Raw genomic sequence first — 17,466 nt, 5'->3', positions numbered from 1 at the left:
AATAAACAATCTACAGCTATGCTATCAGCTCTGTGAAGCTTAGGCACAGTGACACTTTGTGCAAAGACAAGCACAAGATGTGCTCACAGACAATGCTGACCTGCTGGTATTGCGCAAGTGTATTATTTACCATGTTTACCATCTTAATCAAAGATGCTAGTGTGCATTCAAACTGGTTCAGTAAGAGTTCATGCATTTTGATTTTGAAAAAGTGCAGAAAACATTTTAGGCATATTTAAACCTGACTTTTCAGTTTGATAATGTAATTCATACAGGTTGCACCAGTTTTTCTCTGACACTACAATGGAGAAACAAAGTCCAAGTTAAGCATCTAATTCCATCTAATTAAAACATTACTACCAGACTAAGTGACTGTACCAATGAGTGAATCTGTTTAACTATATGTCACTGTGTTAGATGCAGTTATTGCAACAAGGAAACTTCACACACAGAGTCTTAATGAAGATAAACTTGCTTTAACTATGTTTTATTTCCTTTGGGGCATTGAAATTTGTTTAAACCTGTTGATAGTGACTGGATGGTACCCTTGCTAGAAAGGCAGTACTGCAATTATCAGTCCTGCAGGAGGTTACCCAGGATAGCGACTCCCTTTGGCAGCCTTGCTCTGCAGCTGTTTCCAGATCTCAGGATAGCAGCCCAGATCAGTCCTGTGTCAATCACAAAAATGTCACCCACTCTTCCTGGAGACGATACCAGATCTAACAAAACACCACAGTTAAAGCAAGCGCTCAACCACACAGGTGCAACTGATCCAGTTTATATCAGATCTGTATTTATATGGCAAAGTAAAGTATTAGATATGTGAAGAAACATGTAGTTATGGATCATTTGTGCCAATGACTCCACCTAGTGGTTAAAAGTAGGTTCTTTTTGGCCTTCTGGAGCTTTTCTTTTGTAAAGTCAATCCACTGACAGAAAAGAATGAAACCAGCCATTTTCCAGACATTCAGATATTATTTTTAATAATTTAAAACCTATTTTTCAATTTTAAATCCACATTTTATAAAATCAAATATGTTCAAATCCTGTCAGTGATTTCATTTCATATTTGTCTTATTTCCTATTATTTATTACGCTATTTAGATGCAATTTCTATTTTGCTTGTTTGAAAATAACCTTAAATTTGACTGATTTTCTTATGTTGTTTGATGTTTTTTTGTTTGTTTGTTTAATGTTTCATTTTTGATACATTTCAAGCAGTTTTCAGAGTGTACCTCAGCTAACCTGCCTGTCACTAGGGTTATCATAACAGCTAAAAACTTACTGTGATCTAATGTTTAACATTTTCATTTTCATACTACTGTTTTCAGATTCTCACATCTCTCTGAGAGCCAAAACCAAACCCCTAATGCTGCCTCAGTGTTGCTGAGTGAGACTTGAAAGACCCCTGACTTTGTGAGTAATCGTATGTTTCCAAACACCCTTCACACAAGCACTTCCAGCAGATGAGTGAGAAATCTAAAAATAGAAAAGAGAAACTTTTGATATTCTATAATTTCATTCTGCTGCACCAATACAGTGAGTGGTTTGTTGTCATTGTTTCCCTGTCAAGTTAAACAAAGACACTGCATTGCAGAGAGCTGTGCTTTTGCATGCATGCCCACAACAAGAAAGAGGTCTGCTAAGTCACTCTTGCTACTATAGAAGCTGGCTGTCTTTCAAGCAAAGTAAAAAGGTCATAATCCATATTCTAAGCAGCAGCATGGCTAAAATTTTTACTTCCCTGTTGCTCCATATGTTTCATTCATATGCTTTTGATCTTGTGCTTTCTATTCTATAAAATAAATTTAGTGGTGTGAAAAAGCAAAGACTTGTCAATAGTTGTTTTAACTCAGGAAATGGAAGTAGCTGAGTGTTTGTTCCTGCAGACATGGGGGAACTGTTAAGTGAGGTGAAAGCTTCATCCCTCTCAGGTTCCCCCTGTTAATTAGTTTGTGTCTGCCTATCTCTACTTTCAAGGTTTTCTCTTTCACTGTTTCATGGTGTGTCATATATGCTCCTCTTTTTCATCCATTTTCCCTGTGACGAGCCTTAGAGATATTTTCTCTGTTCTTCCTTGCTCTCATTTTTTTTATTTAATGACTTCACTGTTGTGCAGCATGCCTTCCCAAGAACTCTTTGACAGACAGATTTGTTGAGAAGCAGCAGGCACAGACCCAGTGCCCTTTAACTGTGCCAGCATTGCTGACACTGCCAGCCTGCCACTGCCAGTCTTGCCCCTGGCTGGGATGAGGTGAAAATGAGACTGCCATACTAATAAACATGATGTAAACAGAGCTTTTACAATAAGCAGTGCACAGAATGAGCAGTGTATAGATTATAGACATCATACACACATCATATTGTACTCTTGGTAAACACATTTTATATTACCCTGGAGAGTTTCACATTTTGAAAATGTCAAGTTAAAAAGGTTGCTTTTTTTCCTGGTAAGGAGAAATAATTCTGGTATTTGGCATTTTTAAACTAGCTTTTTTCTAAGGTCCTTAATTTTTAAGAGTTCTTCAGAGGATTAATCATATTGTTTAAAAAGATTTTTGTTTAGATTTAGATTGCAGTTTTGTGAATGAATCCTCTAGATGCAGGATTGTGTTGACTGGGTCGTTCAATTCACTCCCTCTTTATAAAAACAGTCCTTACTGCATTGTTCACACAGCTGTTATTCCATCTGACAGCATCATTTATAGCACTGTGGGGAAGGAGAGATCTGTGTAATAATTTTACATGATTGTGTCCTTATCTAGTTTCATTTAAAGTACTTTAAGGTCTGCCTTGGATTTTCAGTTGAACAAATAATTTGTAACAGAGCCACCTGCATTGTGATCCATGTGAAATTCATGGAATTCTATTTTAATAATCACACTATGTGTATTTGATCTATTTTTATCATTTGTGTATTATATTTATTGAAGTTTGACTCACTATACAATCATTTCAGGCCACCATTACACCTGTGAATTCAGTTCTTTATATTGTATAGTTCATTCTTCAACTTGTATAAAATGTTTAAATATGCTGGGCTGGCTTTTAAGACAGTCCAGAGCTGATTTTTATGTTGTGTGGCAAGTCTTTCATTAGTTTTGAGTCTTTCTAACACTTTGATGCCATCACCAGTCTGTCTTTCCCTTTATTGTGTGATATGATAGTTACTGCTCTGATTATAACTACTTGAACTTTCCTTCACACTGACTGACTTTTTCATTCTGTGCCTCCAGCCCGTTTTCCAAACATATGCTGAACTCCTGACCCCAGTTTGTGACAGATTGTGCTGCATCTCTCCCATGACAGCAGGAGTCCTTAGAGAAATGAGTGCTGTGCTGCCTACTTCATGACACAGAGACAACATTGTGCCAGGTGTCCCCTCATAACCTCCATGTGCTGTCACCAGTGAGTCAACACAAATACACACACACTAACCAAATAATGGTGCAGACCATCTGTCTAAAAGTATGTTATACAACAGGTATCACTAATCAAGCTCTAACTGCTCACTCACTGACACAACCAGACTTTTTTTTAGTGCCTGTGCTGTAAATATTTACCCAGTGCATACAATCTGTCTTCACAATGAAATCAACAATAAACGAATCAGGAATGCTAAATAAACAACAAAAAATCCCATCTAAAAGAAATCAGAAAATAGTACAAATAAATAAAAATTTAATTAGGAATGAAAGAGAATCTGCATGGTTTTCCACCTCTATGGCATATTTTTGAGAATCTGGGAGCTTTCCTCCATCATTTTTGCTAGCTATATGCATGCATTATTCCTTTAATCCTCATGGTGGCACTATTCACTGACTGCACATCCACATTTCACACACACACGCACGCACACACACACGCACACATGCACATACACACAAAGTGAGCTTGTGTGATCCCTTTCATTTTTGATGAGTCGAAGTCAGCACTCACTCTCCTCGGGGGAAATGTCTCATAGGAAAGACTCGGCCAATGAGGTACTGCAAAGATGCAGAGGACACAAAGGAAAAAGTTTACTTAAAGTTTGCGGGTTTGACATAAGGCCACCAGCATACTACGTGTGGATGGTTTGTTTGATGTGGTGAGTCTGAGGGGTCCACCACTCCTTCAGTCTCATCTTGTCAATCCATCACTGAGTAAGGTGAGGAGAATAGGGAGTAGATTGAGTTTCTGCCAACTGGAAGGTGATCCTCAAGTATTTCAGGACAGAGCCAGGGTCTCTGTCAGTGTCAATCTAAATGTGATTTGAATGACTGCCTGTTTTTAATTTTAACTTTGTGGACAACAGCTTTGTTTTTTGCTAAAAAAAATATTTCTACTAAATACATCATAAATGTCATTAGTAAAGAGTGAAGAGACTGAGTTGAAATTTGAACAGACACTCGTGGTCTGCAGTAGATGAGGCTTACTGATGCTGGTGATCACCTGACACTTCTTTTAGTGCCCCCATTAGGTTGACTCTTGACTCTTACTGAACTATCTCTACATCTATGGTATAGATTTGTTACAGATATCAGTGGTAACTTGAGTGATCGCTGGCTTTTCAACAGCATCTTGTTTAATTAACAGCTTTTGCTATCTGAACTATTCACACATGCAACAAAAGTGAGCAACATAACTGTTCATTCAGAGTCATATGTTTCTGTACACTTTGTGTATGTTAGTCCAGTATTTATCTGGCTGATATTGAGCTATGTGTTACATAGTAGTGATTTATGTAATTGCGTAGCAGTCATTTATATAATTGTGGGCATAGATTTAGCTGTTGTGAAAGAGCAATGTCAGCATGTAAAACCTGATTTTGATGCTGGACTGGCCACATTCCTATTATGAGTTCATATAAGGAGCCCTGTCTTGTAGCTCTGTGTCAAGCAAACAGGTTCTCTAGCAATAGGTTGCATCTTCAAAGGTCAATTTTTTTCAGTTTTCTGGAGTTTACCATTAATTAACTGTCTGTCCAAAAGCAGTGTTTAAAGTCAATACACAAACTGCCAAGATTTCCATTATCATCACTCTTCTTATTTGTCTAGCATGTTTGTATAGTTGCACTGTTCATAGAGCATAGTGCAGTTTATGCTAACACAAAGTAATGGTCCTTCTCCTTCTATGACTATACAAGTACAGTCCTCATGTACTAGCATGAACTATTCACACATGCAACAAAAGTGAGCAATGTAACTGTTCATTCAGAGTCATATGTTTCTGGACACTTTGTGTATGTTAGTCCAGTATTTATCCACATGGTGGACACTGAAATACCATAAAATCTCAGATGGGACTTTTAAATCTAGACATAGGGCTCTTTATATTTATGTTGAACGATGGGCTTCAAAATGAAAGTCATTTTCAGAAGGGGGTGTGACACACAAACACACATATACACACCAACCGAGTTTAACCGAGTGGCTCCAGATCGAATGAGTCACTTATTCGTCGTCATGAATAAATCACACCCACTGCTACTTTTTTCTACTCTGCACCACTGCCTTTTCCAAAACACACACACACTGTACAATACACCCTGAGCTATAAGTTTAATCGTTTGCGTTACTTTGATACTCTGACCAGTTTAACTTTTGGTGCATTGCAAAATGTTTTCTTGAATTTAACATTTGTGAAAATTCCAATGCACAGCATCTATCTGGTCCTTGTTTAACATCTAAAATATACAGACAGAGAAAAAAACACAATCCTATCTAGTCCACAAGAAGACATTTGTCACTTCCCATTTTTATAGCCCCCTCGCTCTCCTTTCCCCTCTTGGCGGTAAAACGGAGTTCATGTCACCCTGTATTTCCCTGAGGCAAACTGATGGCTACACCCAGAGACCTAAACATGCGTGCACAGTAAGCCAAAGTGACTGCTCTTTTAATGCCACTTTGTTTATGTTGTACACTCATCGAACACATCACTGCTTTCTGTCTCTCTACGATTCCTCTTTTTCTCTACTTGATCCTTATTGTTTTACTTGTTTTTATGTTACCGGTATATATTATCTCTCACACGTTCCCATTTACCATCAGTTCTTACATCTAATCCACTCCAATTTATCACACACACCATGCTGTTAGTTTCATTCTCACCTCACTGTCATCTTTCCCAGCCCTGCCATAGATCTGAATCACTTAAGGATATGCCTCATTCTCAGTGTAGGGCAAAAAGCCTGTGAAATTTCCCACTGGGTGAGGCAACATGTTTCTACAGCATAGGAAACGGACTTGTATTTGAGGCATTGATTTTCTCTCAACATTATGGGAAGGAGATGGTACTGAGTTGAAGGCTAAGAGCCCTGCGGTCGATACACATTCTCCTCACAGCACCGGATGTTCCTCTGTAGTCTGATTGGTTTCAGTGCTCCAGCACAGACTGTAATTGTCAATGGGTGACTGTATTAATTGAGCAGTATCAAGCAACAAAAGAAAGATGACAGGTATTATTTTATTTTCATTAGGGATTTATAGTCTAACAAGCTGTATGGTGATGCAATGTTAGCAATGCCATCGCACTGCAAGAGAATTGTGAGGCCCTGCCCAACCAGGGCCTTTGTGTATGGAGTTTATATGTTATCCCTGTGTCTGAATGGGTTTTCTCCAAGTGTAAAGGTTTCTTTAACATTTCTAAATGATATTATAGACAGTCTTACAACAGGCATTTAATTTATCTGTTAAAATTCTCAGTTGTCTAGGTGAAGTTATCTAGAAGCTGAGTCATGGCAACTGGACTAGGTTTTAGGTAGAAACGTTTCACCACTAATGATTGATTGTGATCCAGCAATTATTGCAATGCAACAACAGTTATGTCTCTGGGCCAGTGTTGTGTGTTTTTGAGTGACAGAAGTCTCTTTCTCCACCCTTTTTCTGTTCAGTGTGCATGATTTGTGCCTGGGGATTGGCCAATTTTGAGTTGATTGGTGCTGGGGAAATGGACCAGCAGCTGAACCACTCTGTATATCTACTCTGATGGGAGACTCTCTCTTGATCTTATGTGAACTCTGTTTTTCTGTTATTTCTCCCATTTTATACTAAGCTACTAAGCTTGTTTTGTTGTCATGAAAGTTATTGAATCACTAAACATTTGTGTGACTGGTATTTTTTTTTTAAATTGGGCAGATTGAGAGATATGTTAAACCTGGAGTGCCATAGTATGGATTGTAACATCAGTGATTAACATTTTTATTAGTTACACCTAATGTCAAAATTTCTGCTGTAATTAATGTCTTTGCTTTAGTATTTTGTTACTTTGTGCCTGTTTCTCTTCATGCTAAACTAAACTCGCTGACAGCTGTAGCTTCTTATCAACAGACAGATATGAAGCTACAGCTGCCTGTCAGTATTGAATATCTCATCTCCTTTTCAGCAAAAATTCAAACAAACATAGTTTCCAAAATTTTTAGCACATTGTTTTTTCAGTATTTAATCAAATTATTATGATTTACTAGTATTTCATTTGAAATCCTTTATAGTTCCTTCTTGTCAGTTCTATAATGTTGGCAAAGACAAAGGATTCTTTTATGACTGAAAGGTGACCATTTTGAGCCAATTTTGATTTTCTACAAGTACTTTTTTTGTACTTACAATAATTACTAGAACAATTACTAGAACATCAGATTTGTATTCAAGAACACAATGTGTGTCTATAATGTCTCTGAAGACGTGTCTGCATGTGTGCATGTGTCTTTCAGTTTCCCAGAGCTTCCCAGCAATCATGACGCGCCTGAAAGTACAGAGGAATTTAGCAAGGTACTGCAAGCATAGAAGTGCCCCCCTCCCCCTCCCCCCTTTTACACAGACACACACACATACAGTATATACACACACATCTACCAACTTTTTGCTCATCTTAGAGGCAGCAGTTTTTCTCCACCCACCACAGTAGCTGGCACCAGTTCAGCTCCATCTCACAAAACCTCGAATAAGCCCCAGAAAAAGATGACAACTCATACTCCATGGATAAGAGTTTTGGACACACAGATCTGCTGATTTTTCTGCAGAAGCAATCCAACTTAATTGCAGAATAAGCAGAACCAAAAATCCAGACAAAATTGGACTTAGATATTGGCTACAAAGCATTGCCGGAGATGAGGGGAGGAATCTGCTCAGTCTTTGTCCTGGGAATTGGGCTGACCTTGCTGTCTGGTCTTGGCTGCCTAGGTGAAGCAGTGTCTCCAAATGAAAGTATTACTGCAGAGGAGGTGGAAGGACCCAGACCTCCTCACCTTATCTTTATCATGGTGGATGACCAGGGTTATGGAGACATTGGCTACCACGGTTCAGACATCCACACTCCTGTCTTGGACCAGCTGGCAGGAGAAGGGGTCAAACTTGAAAATTATTATGTCCAGCCCATCTGCTCACCCTCTCGGAGCCAACTCATGACAGGGCGGTGAGTAATTTCTCTAAATCAATATTCTGATGAGATAATTTTTCAGTTATTGCACCTGCATGATTTAATGCAATTATGTGTTTCATCAATAGGCTTTTTGTACCATCCTTAAGACGAACTTCAACAACTCCTAATGCATACCAGGCCCAGAAAAATACTGTAGCACCCTTGTGGTGGCAAAACCAGCCATTACTACATATTTTTAGTTCATCTAATCAGTAGGTTTTGTTCTTTGATGCTGAATTTTTATTATCACTATGAATACTTGACCAAATGTACATTAAGTATAACACTGACGTTTTCAGTTTTCTGCAAGAAATTTTGTAGGTTAACAGAGTGGGTGCAACAAAAGTAAAATTAATTTTTAAAATCAGAGCATCACCCAACAACATATCACTTGATGTGTAAGTTCCATTATAAATATGTTTTTCTTCAGTTTTTATCTCAAACTCTCCCTGTCTTGCCAGCTACCAAATCCACACTGGACTGCAGCATTCAATCATCCGACCTCGTCAGCCCCTCTGTCTGCCCCCGGACATTCCCACCCTCCCAGAGCATCTGGTTGAAGCTGGATATGCTACACATATGGTAGGTAAATGGCATTTGGGCTTCTGCAGGCTGAGCTGCCTACCCACAGGACGTGGCTTTCAGAGCTTTCTAGGCACACTGACTGGAAGTGGAGACCACTTCTCCTATCAGAGCTGTGATGGGGCTGAAGCTTGTGGGTTTGACCTACATGAAGGAGATAGACCTGCATGGGAGATGACTGGCAACTACTCCACTCTGCTCTACATAGACAGGTAAGCATCAAAGTATGCGTTAAAAACTTTTATACAAACAGACAGAGACAAACACAAAAGTATTTACAAACCTTCCATTGTTTCCTTTGTCCATCCAGAGTGAAGCAGATCCTGAGGACCCATGACCCCCATAAACCACTGTTCCTCTATCTGTCCCTTCAGGCTGCCCATACACCTTTGCAGGTACCAAATCATTATCTTCACCACTATAATTCCCAGGGCAATCGTCTCAGGCGCCACTATGCAGCCATGCTAAGCTGCCTGGATGATGGTGTTGGACAAGTGGTCCAAGAACTGAAGACTAGTGGGCTCTATCAAAACTCAGTAATGATCTATTCATCTGATAATGGTGGTCAGTCACTTTCTGGAGGGTGCAACTGGCCACTGAGAGGTGGCAAAGGGACCTACTGGGAAGGTGGCATCCGGGCTGTGGGCTTTGTACACAGTCCCCTCCTGAAGAGGAAGGGTGTAGTCAGCCAAGCACTAATCCATGTTTCTGACTGGTATCCCACATTACTGGGGCTGGCTGGTGCCCTGCAGTCCCACCAAGGCCTTGATGGCCATGATGTGTGGTTGACTATCAGTGAGGGCCTACCCTGTCCTCGGACTGAAATCCTTTTCAACATTGACCCAGTTTCCAGGAAGCCTGGGGAGCCATATGAGAAGGCATTGGTACTAAATGGTTTTGGGATATGGGACACAGCCGTAAGGGCTGCAATAAGGGTTGGGGACTTGAAGCTACTGACAGGAAATGTGGGTGATGGGGACTGGATACCACCACAGGCTCTTCCTGGTGGTTCAGAGCAGTGGCAGAAACTTGAGAAGCAGCGCACTGAATTGAGGAAGTCAGTTTGGCTGTTTAATGTCACATCTGATCCCTATGAGAGGTCAGACCTAGCAGAAACCCATCCAGAAGTAGTGAAACATCTGCTAACTAGACTGGCAGAATATAACCAGACAGCTGTGATGGCAAGGAATCCACCAGATGATCCTATGGCTGACCCTGAGCTCCATGGAGGAGTGTGGAGTCCCTGGCTGGGCCTGGAGGAGGACAATGTAGAGGAGGACAGCAGGAAAGAAAGAATGATGAAGATTAAGCACTGTAAATTATGCAAATTAAAAGCCCTTTTCAGGAAGGTGGGGTCACGCCTGCAGAGGAACAACCTGTTTTTCTAAGCATCTCATCTAGCAGCATTAATTAAATAAAAGTGTTCAGCATGCTTCAATTGAACTCGGTTGTACAACATGTCATCTGAACACAGCTGAATGCAGCAGTAGGACAGTAGCATACGTTGTGGAGATAGTTTGTAGTTGTCAGTTTCATATACAGTTTTGAATGCATGGTTGTATATACAATACTGACCAAAGTTGTGTGTAGACTTTAAAAAAGAGAAATTGGTGTTTGAGAGAATAGTTCAAATCCCACACACTCACTCACCTTTCAGGAATGAGTGGACAAAGACAATTACAACATCAGATATTTGTTAGTGTAGGGGGTTTCAGTTACTGTTCGATGACCTGACAAGGACTTTATTTGAAGCATACTGTCCTCAGGATGAATGGAAATGGAAAGAGAGATGGAGACAAACTCAAATACAGACCAGCAGGTCAGACAGACCAGATATACCCGCAATCAAGCAGTGAAGGTCAGCAGATAAACTGACTAGACAAAGCAGACAGTGCTGTCGACTGCCTCAGCAAGCTGACTCACTTACTGTCTTGCAGCCAAACTGCAGCAGGGTGACTTTGGTCCCTGTTGGCCTGCATAGGCATGTGTGTGTGTGTGTGTGTGTGTCATTGTGCATCTGTGCCTGCATTCATGAATATTTGGTTAATACACATATAGAGTGTGTGGATGCAAGGCCTGAAGAGATGGGAAAATGAAAAAAGGCACAGACTCATCTCTCAATGTCCTAATCATCCAAAAGGTCAGTTTAACAGGTTACACTCAGAAACCCATGGCATTTTTTTTAATCAAATGTCACCTTGTTCTTTTGTTCTTATTGGGTTAAACAGATTCACTTCTGCTCATACTGTAGCATGAGTCTCTGCCTTTAAATGCCCTATGACCACCACGCAATGTCCAATCCCCTGCAGCAATGTCTAACCAACTGGACCCTTAAATATCACTTATCTCTACTCTGTTACAAAGTGCTGGGGAGTTAATTCAAATCATCTAATAAAACTTTAGGTACAAAAATCATTGTCAGCTTGTCGTTACTACACTTAATCTCTGGTGAAAGACATGGAGGAAACCTGTTGCATCAAAGCTTTAATTTTCAGGACTGTAATTTCATTTCATTTCTTATAAATGATTTGTGTCATTTCTTTGGAAGAACTATATAAATTGGTACTGATGATAGGCAAAATGCATACCCCTGTATCACTCCCACCTCACTAGATATATATAAAGACATTGTTTCCTGTGGTAGTACTGAACACTGGCAATGTTAACACTGGCAACCAAAATAATAAGGTGTAAAATTATCCAAGGCGAATGTAATCCTTTATATGAAGGGCTTGGAAGCCATAATTCAGGCTCATGCTCTCTGATTTGGTGTGATGTATTTCCTTGGTGAGGTTGCTGTTGTGCGGCTCTTGATATGATATGAATCAGATGTAATGATGCTCAGTCTAATATAGCATGTATCATACAGCATCTGAATTGTAGAAGTATGTTATTCATTCATTCATCATCTATACCTGCTTATTCCTAACCAGCTCTTTTTGGGTGAAAGGATGGGGTACACCCTGGACAGATCTCCAGTCCGTCACAGGGCCTCTTTGGTGTTATTATCAGCAGCAATACCATACACAGTAGCAACAGGGCTGTAAACATCTCCTCGTGGACTGATAATGAATATTCAACTGTTTTTCCCCTCCTGGTCAACTCTCTCTCCATCAGCCTTTTTCCCTCAGTTCTTTGCTCACTCTCTCTGCAAATCACCACTCCACACCCCTTCTTTTTTTCTCATTTTGCTTTTCATCCTACTCACTTGTTCTAGCTCATTTGGACGATTGAGTTAGAAGTATTAGCCGTGTTTTTCTCAGAGCTTTTTGGTATACAGTTAAATAAAAAGAGTGGAGGAGGGAAGAGAGAACTCCCCAGGGGCTGCAGGGGGGCTATTGTGGCTGAAAGTGTTTGTAGATCAGATTAAAATGTGTTGTTTAGTGCCTTGCTGCAAACCTAATACACTGCGACTAGTGAAAGGATTATGTTTCAAGTTGGAAAGTTTAAAGTATGTCCAGTGCTTCCCTTTTTATGGGAACCTTAATGGTTTCCTTGGGAACCCCATTTTTATGGGAAGTACCTGACACCAAACAACTCCAGGTTTTCTATTCTCAATAAATATCCATCTGCACAGAGGTCAAGACACTTTGTTCTCCTCCTGTATTTGTGCTCACACAGAGAAAACCTCATATCATCAAAACTAGACTCCAGGGCCGAGATTTGTTGAGACTGCTTTGGGTTAACAGTAGGAATGTTGCGTAGAGACCCTCAAAGTCCCAAACATGTGAGAAACTGGTGAAGACAATCTTTAGATGCCCACACATTTGATTCCCAGTATACTGTGATGGCCTGCAGAAATAAGGCACTGTCAGATGATATAAATCACGGAGGAGGTTTCACACAAAAACACACACACTCAAACATACACACACGAACACACAGAATTATCCAGTATGTGGGAGGTAGCTGTCACATTCACTGTTGGATAATCAGTTGAAGGTGAGGCTAACTTCAGATATTAAGATTCCTGAAGTTAGACACAATAGACTCATGACACTGTTTTGAATCTAAAGTTTTATTTTCCTGTGATGGAGACTATCCTACATATGGCTCCTTTTTCCACACTGAAATTGAATGCAGTCCTTTCTTGACACTGATTCACAAAGACAGAGAACTATCAGTAACTCAGCTGGGACATATTCACAATAGTCTTTGGCATCATAAAATCCAGCCCACTGAGCACTGAAGTAACCCTGGCGTACTATTAAATGCTTACACAATGTGACCATTTAGTAATTGACAAAAAAAGGTAATAGATTCATTTTAATGTGCTTTCCATGACAAACTGTTCCCAAGGAAACTGTTAAGGTTAAAACCTGAAAAAAGATTCACTGAATGACATCCAACAAGCTGTCTAAGTGCAGCTCACCAGCAGATAGCAAAGTTTGACCCCTAGGGTGTTGTGCAACAAATACAAACACTTCAGAAGCATTAAAGTGATGTGATGTTATTGGTCCATGAGGGAGTAGAGGCTCTTCAAAGCTCCGTAAAGCAGCTATGAGCCAAGCTGAAAACATTCCTGCTGAATGACGCATTCCCCTTTGGCCTCCATGACTACACAACACTGTTGTTGCTGTATCATAATTACAAGGAGGTTTACTATTGTTCTGTCATTTTACATTAGGCAACACTGACATGCCTTCATGACTGCACATTAAAATCAAGACATAGAGTAATTAGTGGTGGGAGTATTCATATATTTTACTTACCGTAAATGGAAAGTAGCAACACCACAATGTAAAAAAAAAAACACTCTTTCACGTAAAAAAACCTGCGTTCAAAATTTTTTGCTACAGTATTCAGTACACTGTAGTACTTATTATGTCATGATTCCTGTCTCAGCTCTGTTAATCTTTGCCCACCCTGTCACTTGGGACTCTCCCTCCATCCACCACCTACAGTAACTTCCAGTTCCACCTGCTCCCCTGTACCCAATTCCCAGTCACCATACAGTACCTTTCTGCACACTAAACAACTGTTTCCATTCCCTTATCAGCTCTCCTCAACAACTTACAGACCAACCCTTTTTACCCAGTTATTTGCCAGACTGTGGCATGTTTCCTCATGTTTGAGTGTATCATACTCTGTGGAGATCTGTAGTCCAAAGACTCCCACTTTTGTACCTGTTGCTAACCTGTTTCTGTTGCTGTTCTTGACCCTGCTTGCTCATAAGCTTATTTTCTAATAAAAGCCCCTCACTGCCTCTGCCTGCCTGTGCACTGAACCTCAACCACGTCACATTATGTAAAACAGCTCATTTCCACAGTTTTAAATTATGGAGTCCCCAAGGTACCAAAAGACTTTGGGCCTAATCATATGCAACTGTATGCACACAAGATGTTACTGTGTGCGACAATTCATTCTTTTTAGTACACAAAATAACTGAAAACACTTACTTAAAGTCTATTTGGAGTAAAGTGGAGTAATACTAAAAGCAATCAAACTTTTAAAATTATGATTCTGAAAATAAAAGAAATCAGTCAAAAAATGATTGTAATCAAATTTAAATGCAGCCTTGTTTTATGGATGCTCTACTCCACTGTTACCACACACCCTTAAACCTGCTGCAGCACAGCCTTTCCAAGATTCTTCTGACAGGCGCATCACAGAGAAACACACCAATTCAGCAATTAATACGACAGTACCTCTGCACCCTCGCTAATTAGGCTTTCATATCAGAGCTGTTCCCTGTAATTATGGTAGAAAGTGGTCACACTGCTCCTGTGCTCACTGCAAACACTCATTAATCGCCAGCAGTGCTCTCTAAATACTGCTTTAGATACTGACTCACTGTTCAGAGGCAAGAGCTGCAAGTTTGCATTTGCACACCTTGAACATATAAAATCCATTCTACATTTATTTTTAGTGCATGCACATCTTTCAGGGAATGAATAATATTCTGAGGATTTTTTTCTTATTATTTTTATTGACCTTTATGTGCTGTACTGTCATTTCTCCCTAATGTGGGCAACAGGGGCAGGACCAAAATGAGAGTCAGGCAGCGAAAGGTCCTGGGTCATTCTTGACAAACCAGTGGTTCTGTGTTAACTAAGTGGTTCAGTGATTTCAAATTGCATCTATAATTTGCTATTTATTGTTTATTGGTGATGATTGTTTGTGCTGTAAACAAAATGCCTGTACTGAAAACGTCATCTTTGAGTAATATTTTAATTTACAGTACATCTTTTCCTAAAAAGACACCAGCATTACTTTGCTTTATGTGACCCCTTTCCCCAAACTTTGATATCAAACCTACACACCTGCATATTATTTGATGCAATACAATAGAGACATACTATTGTATTTGACAAAAAGGATCGAATCATATTTTAATAGTTAAAAACAGCAAATACTTGACATTTGTCAATTATCAAAATATTTTCTTATGGATTAGTTTTCTTTCAATCATCTAATAGCTTAATCGACTTATTTTGGAAGATCCAAAACTGCAAAACTAAAGAGAAAACGTTAAAAGAAATACACAAAACATTACTGTAGTGGGCATGCAGATCAGTGCTTTATGCCAATATTAAAATATTGCGGCATCACATCGCACTACATGACTTGGTCCTCCACAGATGCAGCTCTGTCTACCGTTCTGGTGTCAGCTTTTCCTTTGGGCACAAAAGCTGAACATCGACAGTAGAGATGGTGAAACTGAACCTGGATCTGTAGCTCCTGGTACACCAAAAAAGATCTCGCGTGGCTTGCATCCCACCTCCACCACTGCTTTCAGTGAGATCAATGTAGAAAGAGCTCTCACTCTGTTTTTATTTCTGGTTTGAGAAAATATTAAAACAGCACCGCAGGCTCGATGGAACAATAGATGATGTTCTCATGATGTATGTACACTTTGAATTTTTTTTAGGTGGGTTTTGATTTGTGTTTGTCCATCCTTTTTATTTTCAAGAAATTCTAAATCATACTGAGTAAAATTTACAATACAGCTGAATTAGATAATTTACCAAATACTGTTCTTTGCTTGTCAAATGTTTTAGAAACTTGAAAAATGTGGGAATTTACCAGGGAAGGCAGTTTTGTGATATAATGCTACAATGAGTTGTGTTCTGGAGTCTTATCCATACAGCGGACTAAGATTTGGGATTCAGCGTCTCCTGCATCACTTTTTACAATACTGTTTCTCAAGAATGTTACACCTAATGAAAGTCTAAAGTTACTCTGTTCCATTAAAATTTCAAAATAAAAGAAATGATAAAAAATTAGGAAATAAAAATTGTGGTAGTCACAAAAATTACACTTGGTCTTAAATAGCTTTAGATAGTAAACACGTTTACAAACGTTTTCTGTGTACATGTACATGCAAATGGTTAGAGATAAGGAATGCAACTGATGGAGACTATATGGGTGTCTAGCTACAGCTAATTTGCAGCCTCTTGTCCCCCAGTTCTTCTGAACATAGCATGGCTCCAGTGCCAACATGAGGTTGAGAGTTGTGGTTTTGAGTCAAACTTTTTATCAACTGTTGGCTAAGTAGTAGTGAAATTTGTAGCCTTTGCTCTGTTAGTAGTACAGCCGCTGTATGTGGCTTTCTTATAATGACATGTTTTATATAATTCATAATAAGTAAAACTTTGCATGTAGGACTTTTAATAGTTACCAAGTAATGTTTCCAGCTTTTAAACAAATGTTTATGGATTTTGAGTTGCTGCATAAACCCTTTTAAATTAGCTTATTGGCTAAATTGTTTTAAAGATATTTAGCTATTTAGTTTTAATATTAATGCATATAGAATTCTTATGTAAAATGTATTTTGTTGTGTATGCTGCTTTAAATTTTGAACCTTCCTATGATTTTCTGATGTTAAAATTGTATGGCTTGTATCAACTGAGACTGCCTCATAATTCATCTAAGCTTGTTCTATCACTAGTTTGCCATTAGATTTTTATCTATATTTTCAAACAGAATTCGTACAGTGGTCCAGTTTTTGTTTGTCGAGCATTTTGGTGGCAGAGCAGTGCTCTTGTTTTCATTTTCATCACAGAGTGACACATCGCCTCAATCGAGGATCTCTGTTACTACAGCTCCGCTCCCCTCCTCTCTCCTCCCCCCTCCCACTCCCTGCTCCTCTCCGAGCTCGAGCCTCTCTTCCCCCTTTCTGCCTGCACGAGTTCTCCTCCCGAAACCTGCGCGGCGGTCCCCCCTCTCCCCGTCACTCCAGTCAACATGGCTACAGTTGTAACCTCGACCAGATTCACAGACGAATATCAGCTGTACGAGGAACTCGGAAAGTAAGCGACCGTCCCCACCGCTGCCCTTGTTGCTTCAGTGTCTTGTGTGTGTGTGTGTGTGTGTGTGTGAGAGAGAGAGGGAGGGTGTGTGTTTGCACGTTTTTCTGCGTTCTGTGTTGCTGCTGCCATTGTGCGCGTTTACTTCATTGTTGACAAGGCAGTAGAGGGGCTGTCAAGAACCAGGGAAGGGCAGGAGAAGCTCCCGAAGGCAGGTTGATGTTAGCGCCCCGCAGGCTGG

General features: G+C 39.8%; 2 protein-coding genes across 18 annotated transcripts in view; both read left to right on the top strand.

The window, feature by feature from the left end:
* Positions 1 to 746: 746 nt before the first annotated feature.
* Positions 747 to 11,468, top strand: LOC113131814 (arylsulfatase I). Of its 4 annotated transcripts, none has more exons than XM_026309499.1 (8): positions 747 to 880; positions 1,332 to 1,416; positions 3,313 to 3,408; positions 7,688 to 7,745; positions 8,157 to 8,388; positions 8,481 to 8,606; positions 8,856 to 9,188; positions 9,287 to 11,468. In XM_026309499.1, exons 5-8 carry the CDS (start codon positions 8,234 to 8,236, stop codon positions 10,362 to 10,364), a joined length of 1,692 nt encoding a protein of 563 aa, XP_026165284.1. In that variant the 5' UTR covers positions 747 to 880; positions 1,332 to 1,416; positions 3,313 to 3,408; positions 7,688 to 7,745; positions 8,157 to 8,233; the 3' UTR covers positions 10,365 to 11,468. The 4 variants fall into 4 exon arrangements, with proteins under 4 accessions (XP_026165284.1, XP_026165285.1, XP_026165282.1 ...); XM_026309500.1 differs by having other exon boundaries at positions 3,310 to 3,408; XM_026309497.1 differs by having other exon boundaries at positions 3,237 to 3,408.
* Positions 11,469 to 17,065: 5,597 nt separating this feature from the next.
* The window catches only part of LOC113132105 (calcium/calmodulin-dependent protein kinase type II subunit gamma-like), a 56,569-nt gene continuing 56,168 nt past the window's right edge, over positions 17,066 to 17,466 (top strand). For all 14 annotated transcript variants that reach the window (XM_026309948.1, XM_033325565.1, XM_026309947.1 and 11 more), the window contains exon 1: positions 17,066 to 17,228. In XM_026309948.1, coding sequence (XP_026165733.1) covers positions 17,164 to 17,228 — 65 coding nt within the window. In that variant the 5' untranslated portion in view covers positions 17,066 to 17,163. The remainder of the gene's footprint in view (positions 17,229 to 17,466) is intronic.

This window comes from Mastacembelus armatus, chromosome 15 (assembly GCF_900324485.2).
Source record: "Mastacembelus armatus chromosome 15, fMasArm1.2, whole genome shotgun sequence".
Taxonomy (NCBI): Eukaryota; Metazoa; Chordata; class Actinopteri; order Synbranchiformes; family Mastacembelidae; genus Mastacembelus; species Mastacembelus armatus.
Note: the sequence above shows the minus strand (reverse complement) of the source record. Positions and strands in the feature narration are given on the sequence as shown.

What these genes read in the sequence shown, in the direction of transcription:
- LOC113131814 (XM_026309496.1), top strand. Translation starts at nt 8,084, where the DNA reads ATGAGGGGAGGAATCTGCTCAGTCTTTGTCCTGGGAATTGGGCTGACC. An exon ending in AGCCAACTCATGACAGGGCG is followed by an intron (nt 8,389 to 8,855) that starts GTGAGTAATTTC and finishes CTGTCTTGCCAG; the next exon opens with CTACCAAATCCACACTGGAC. An exon ending in ACTCTGCTCTACATAGACAG is followed by an intron (nt 9,189 to 9,286) that starts GTAAGCATCAAA and finishes TTGTCCATCCAG; the next exon opens with AGTGAAGCAGATCCTGAGGA.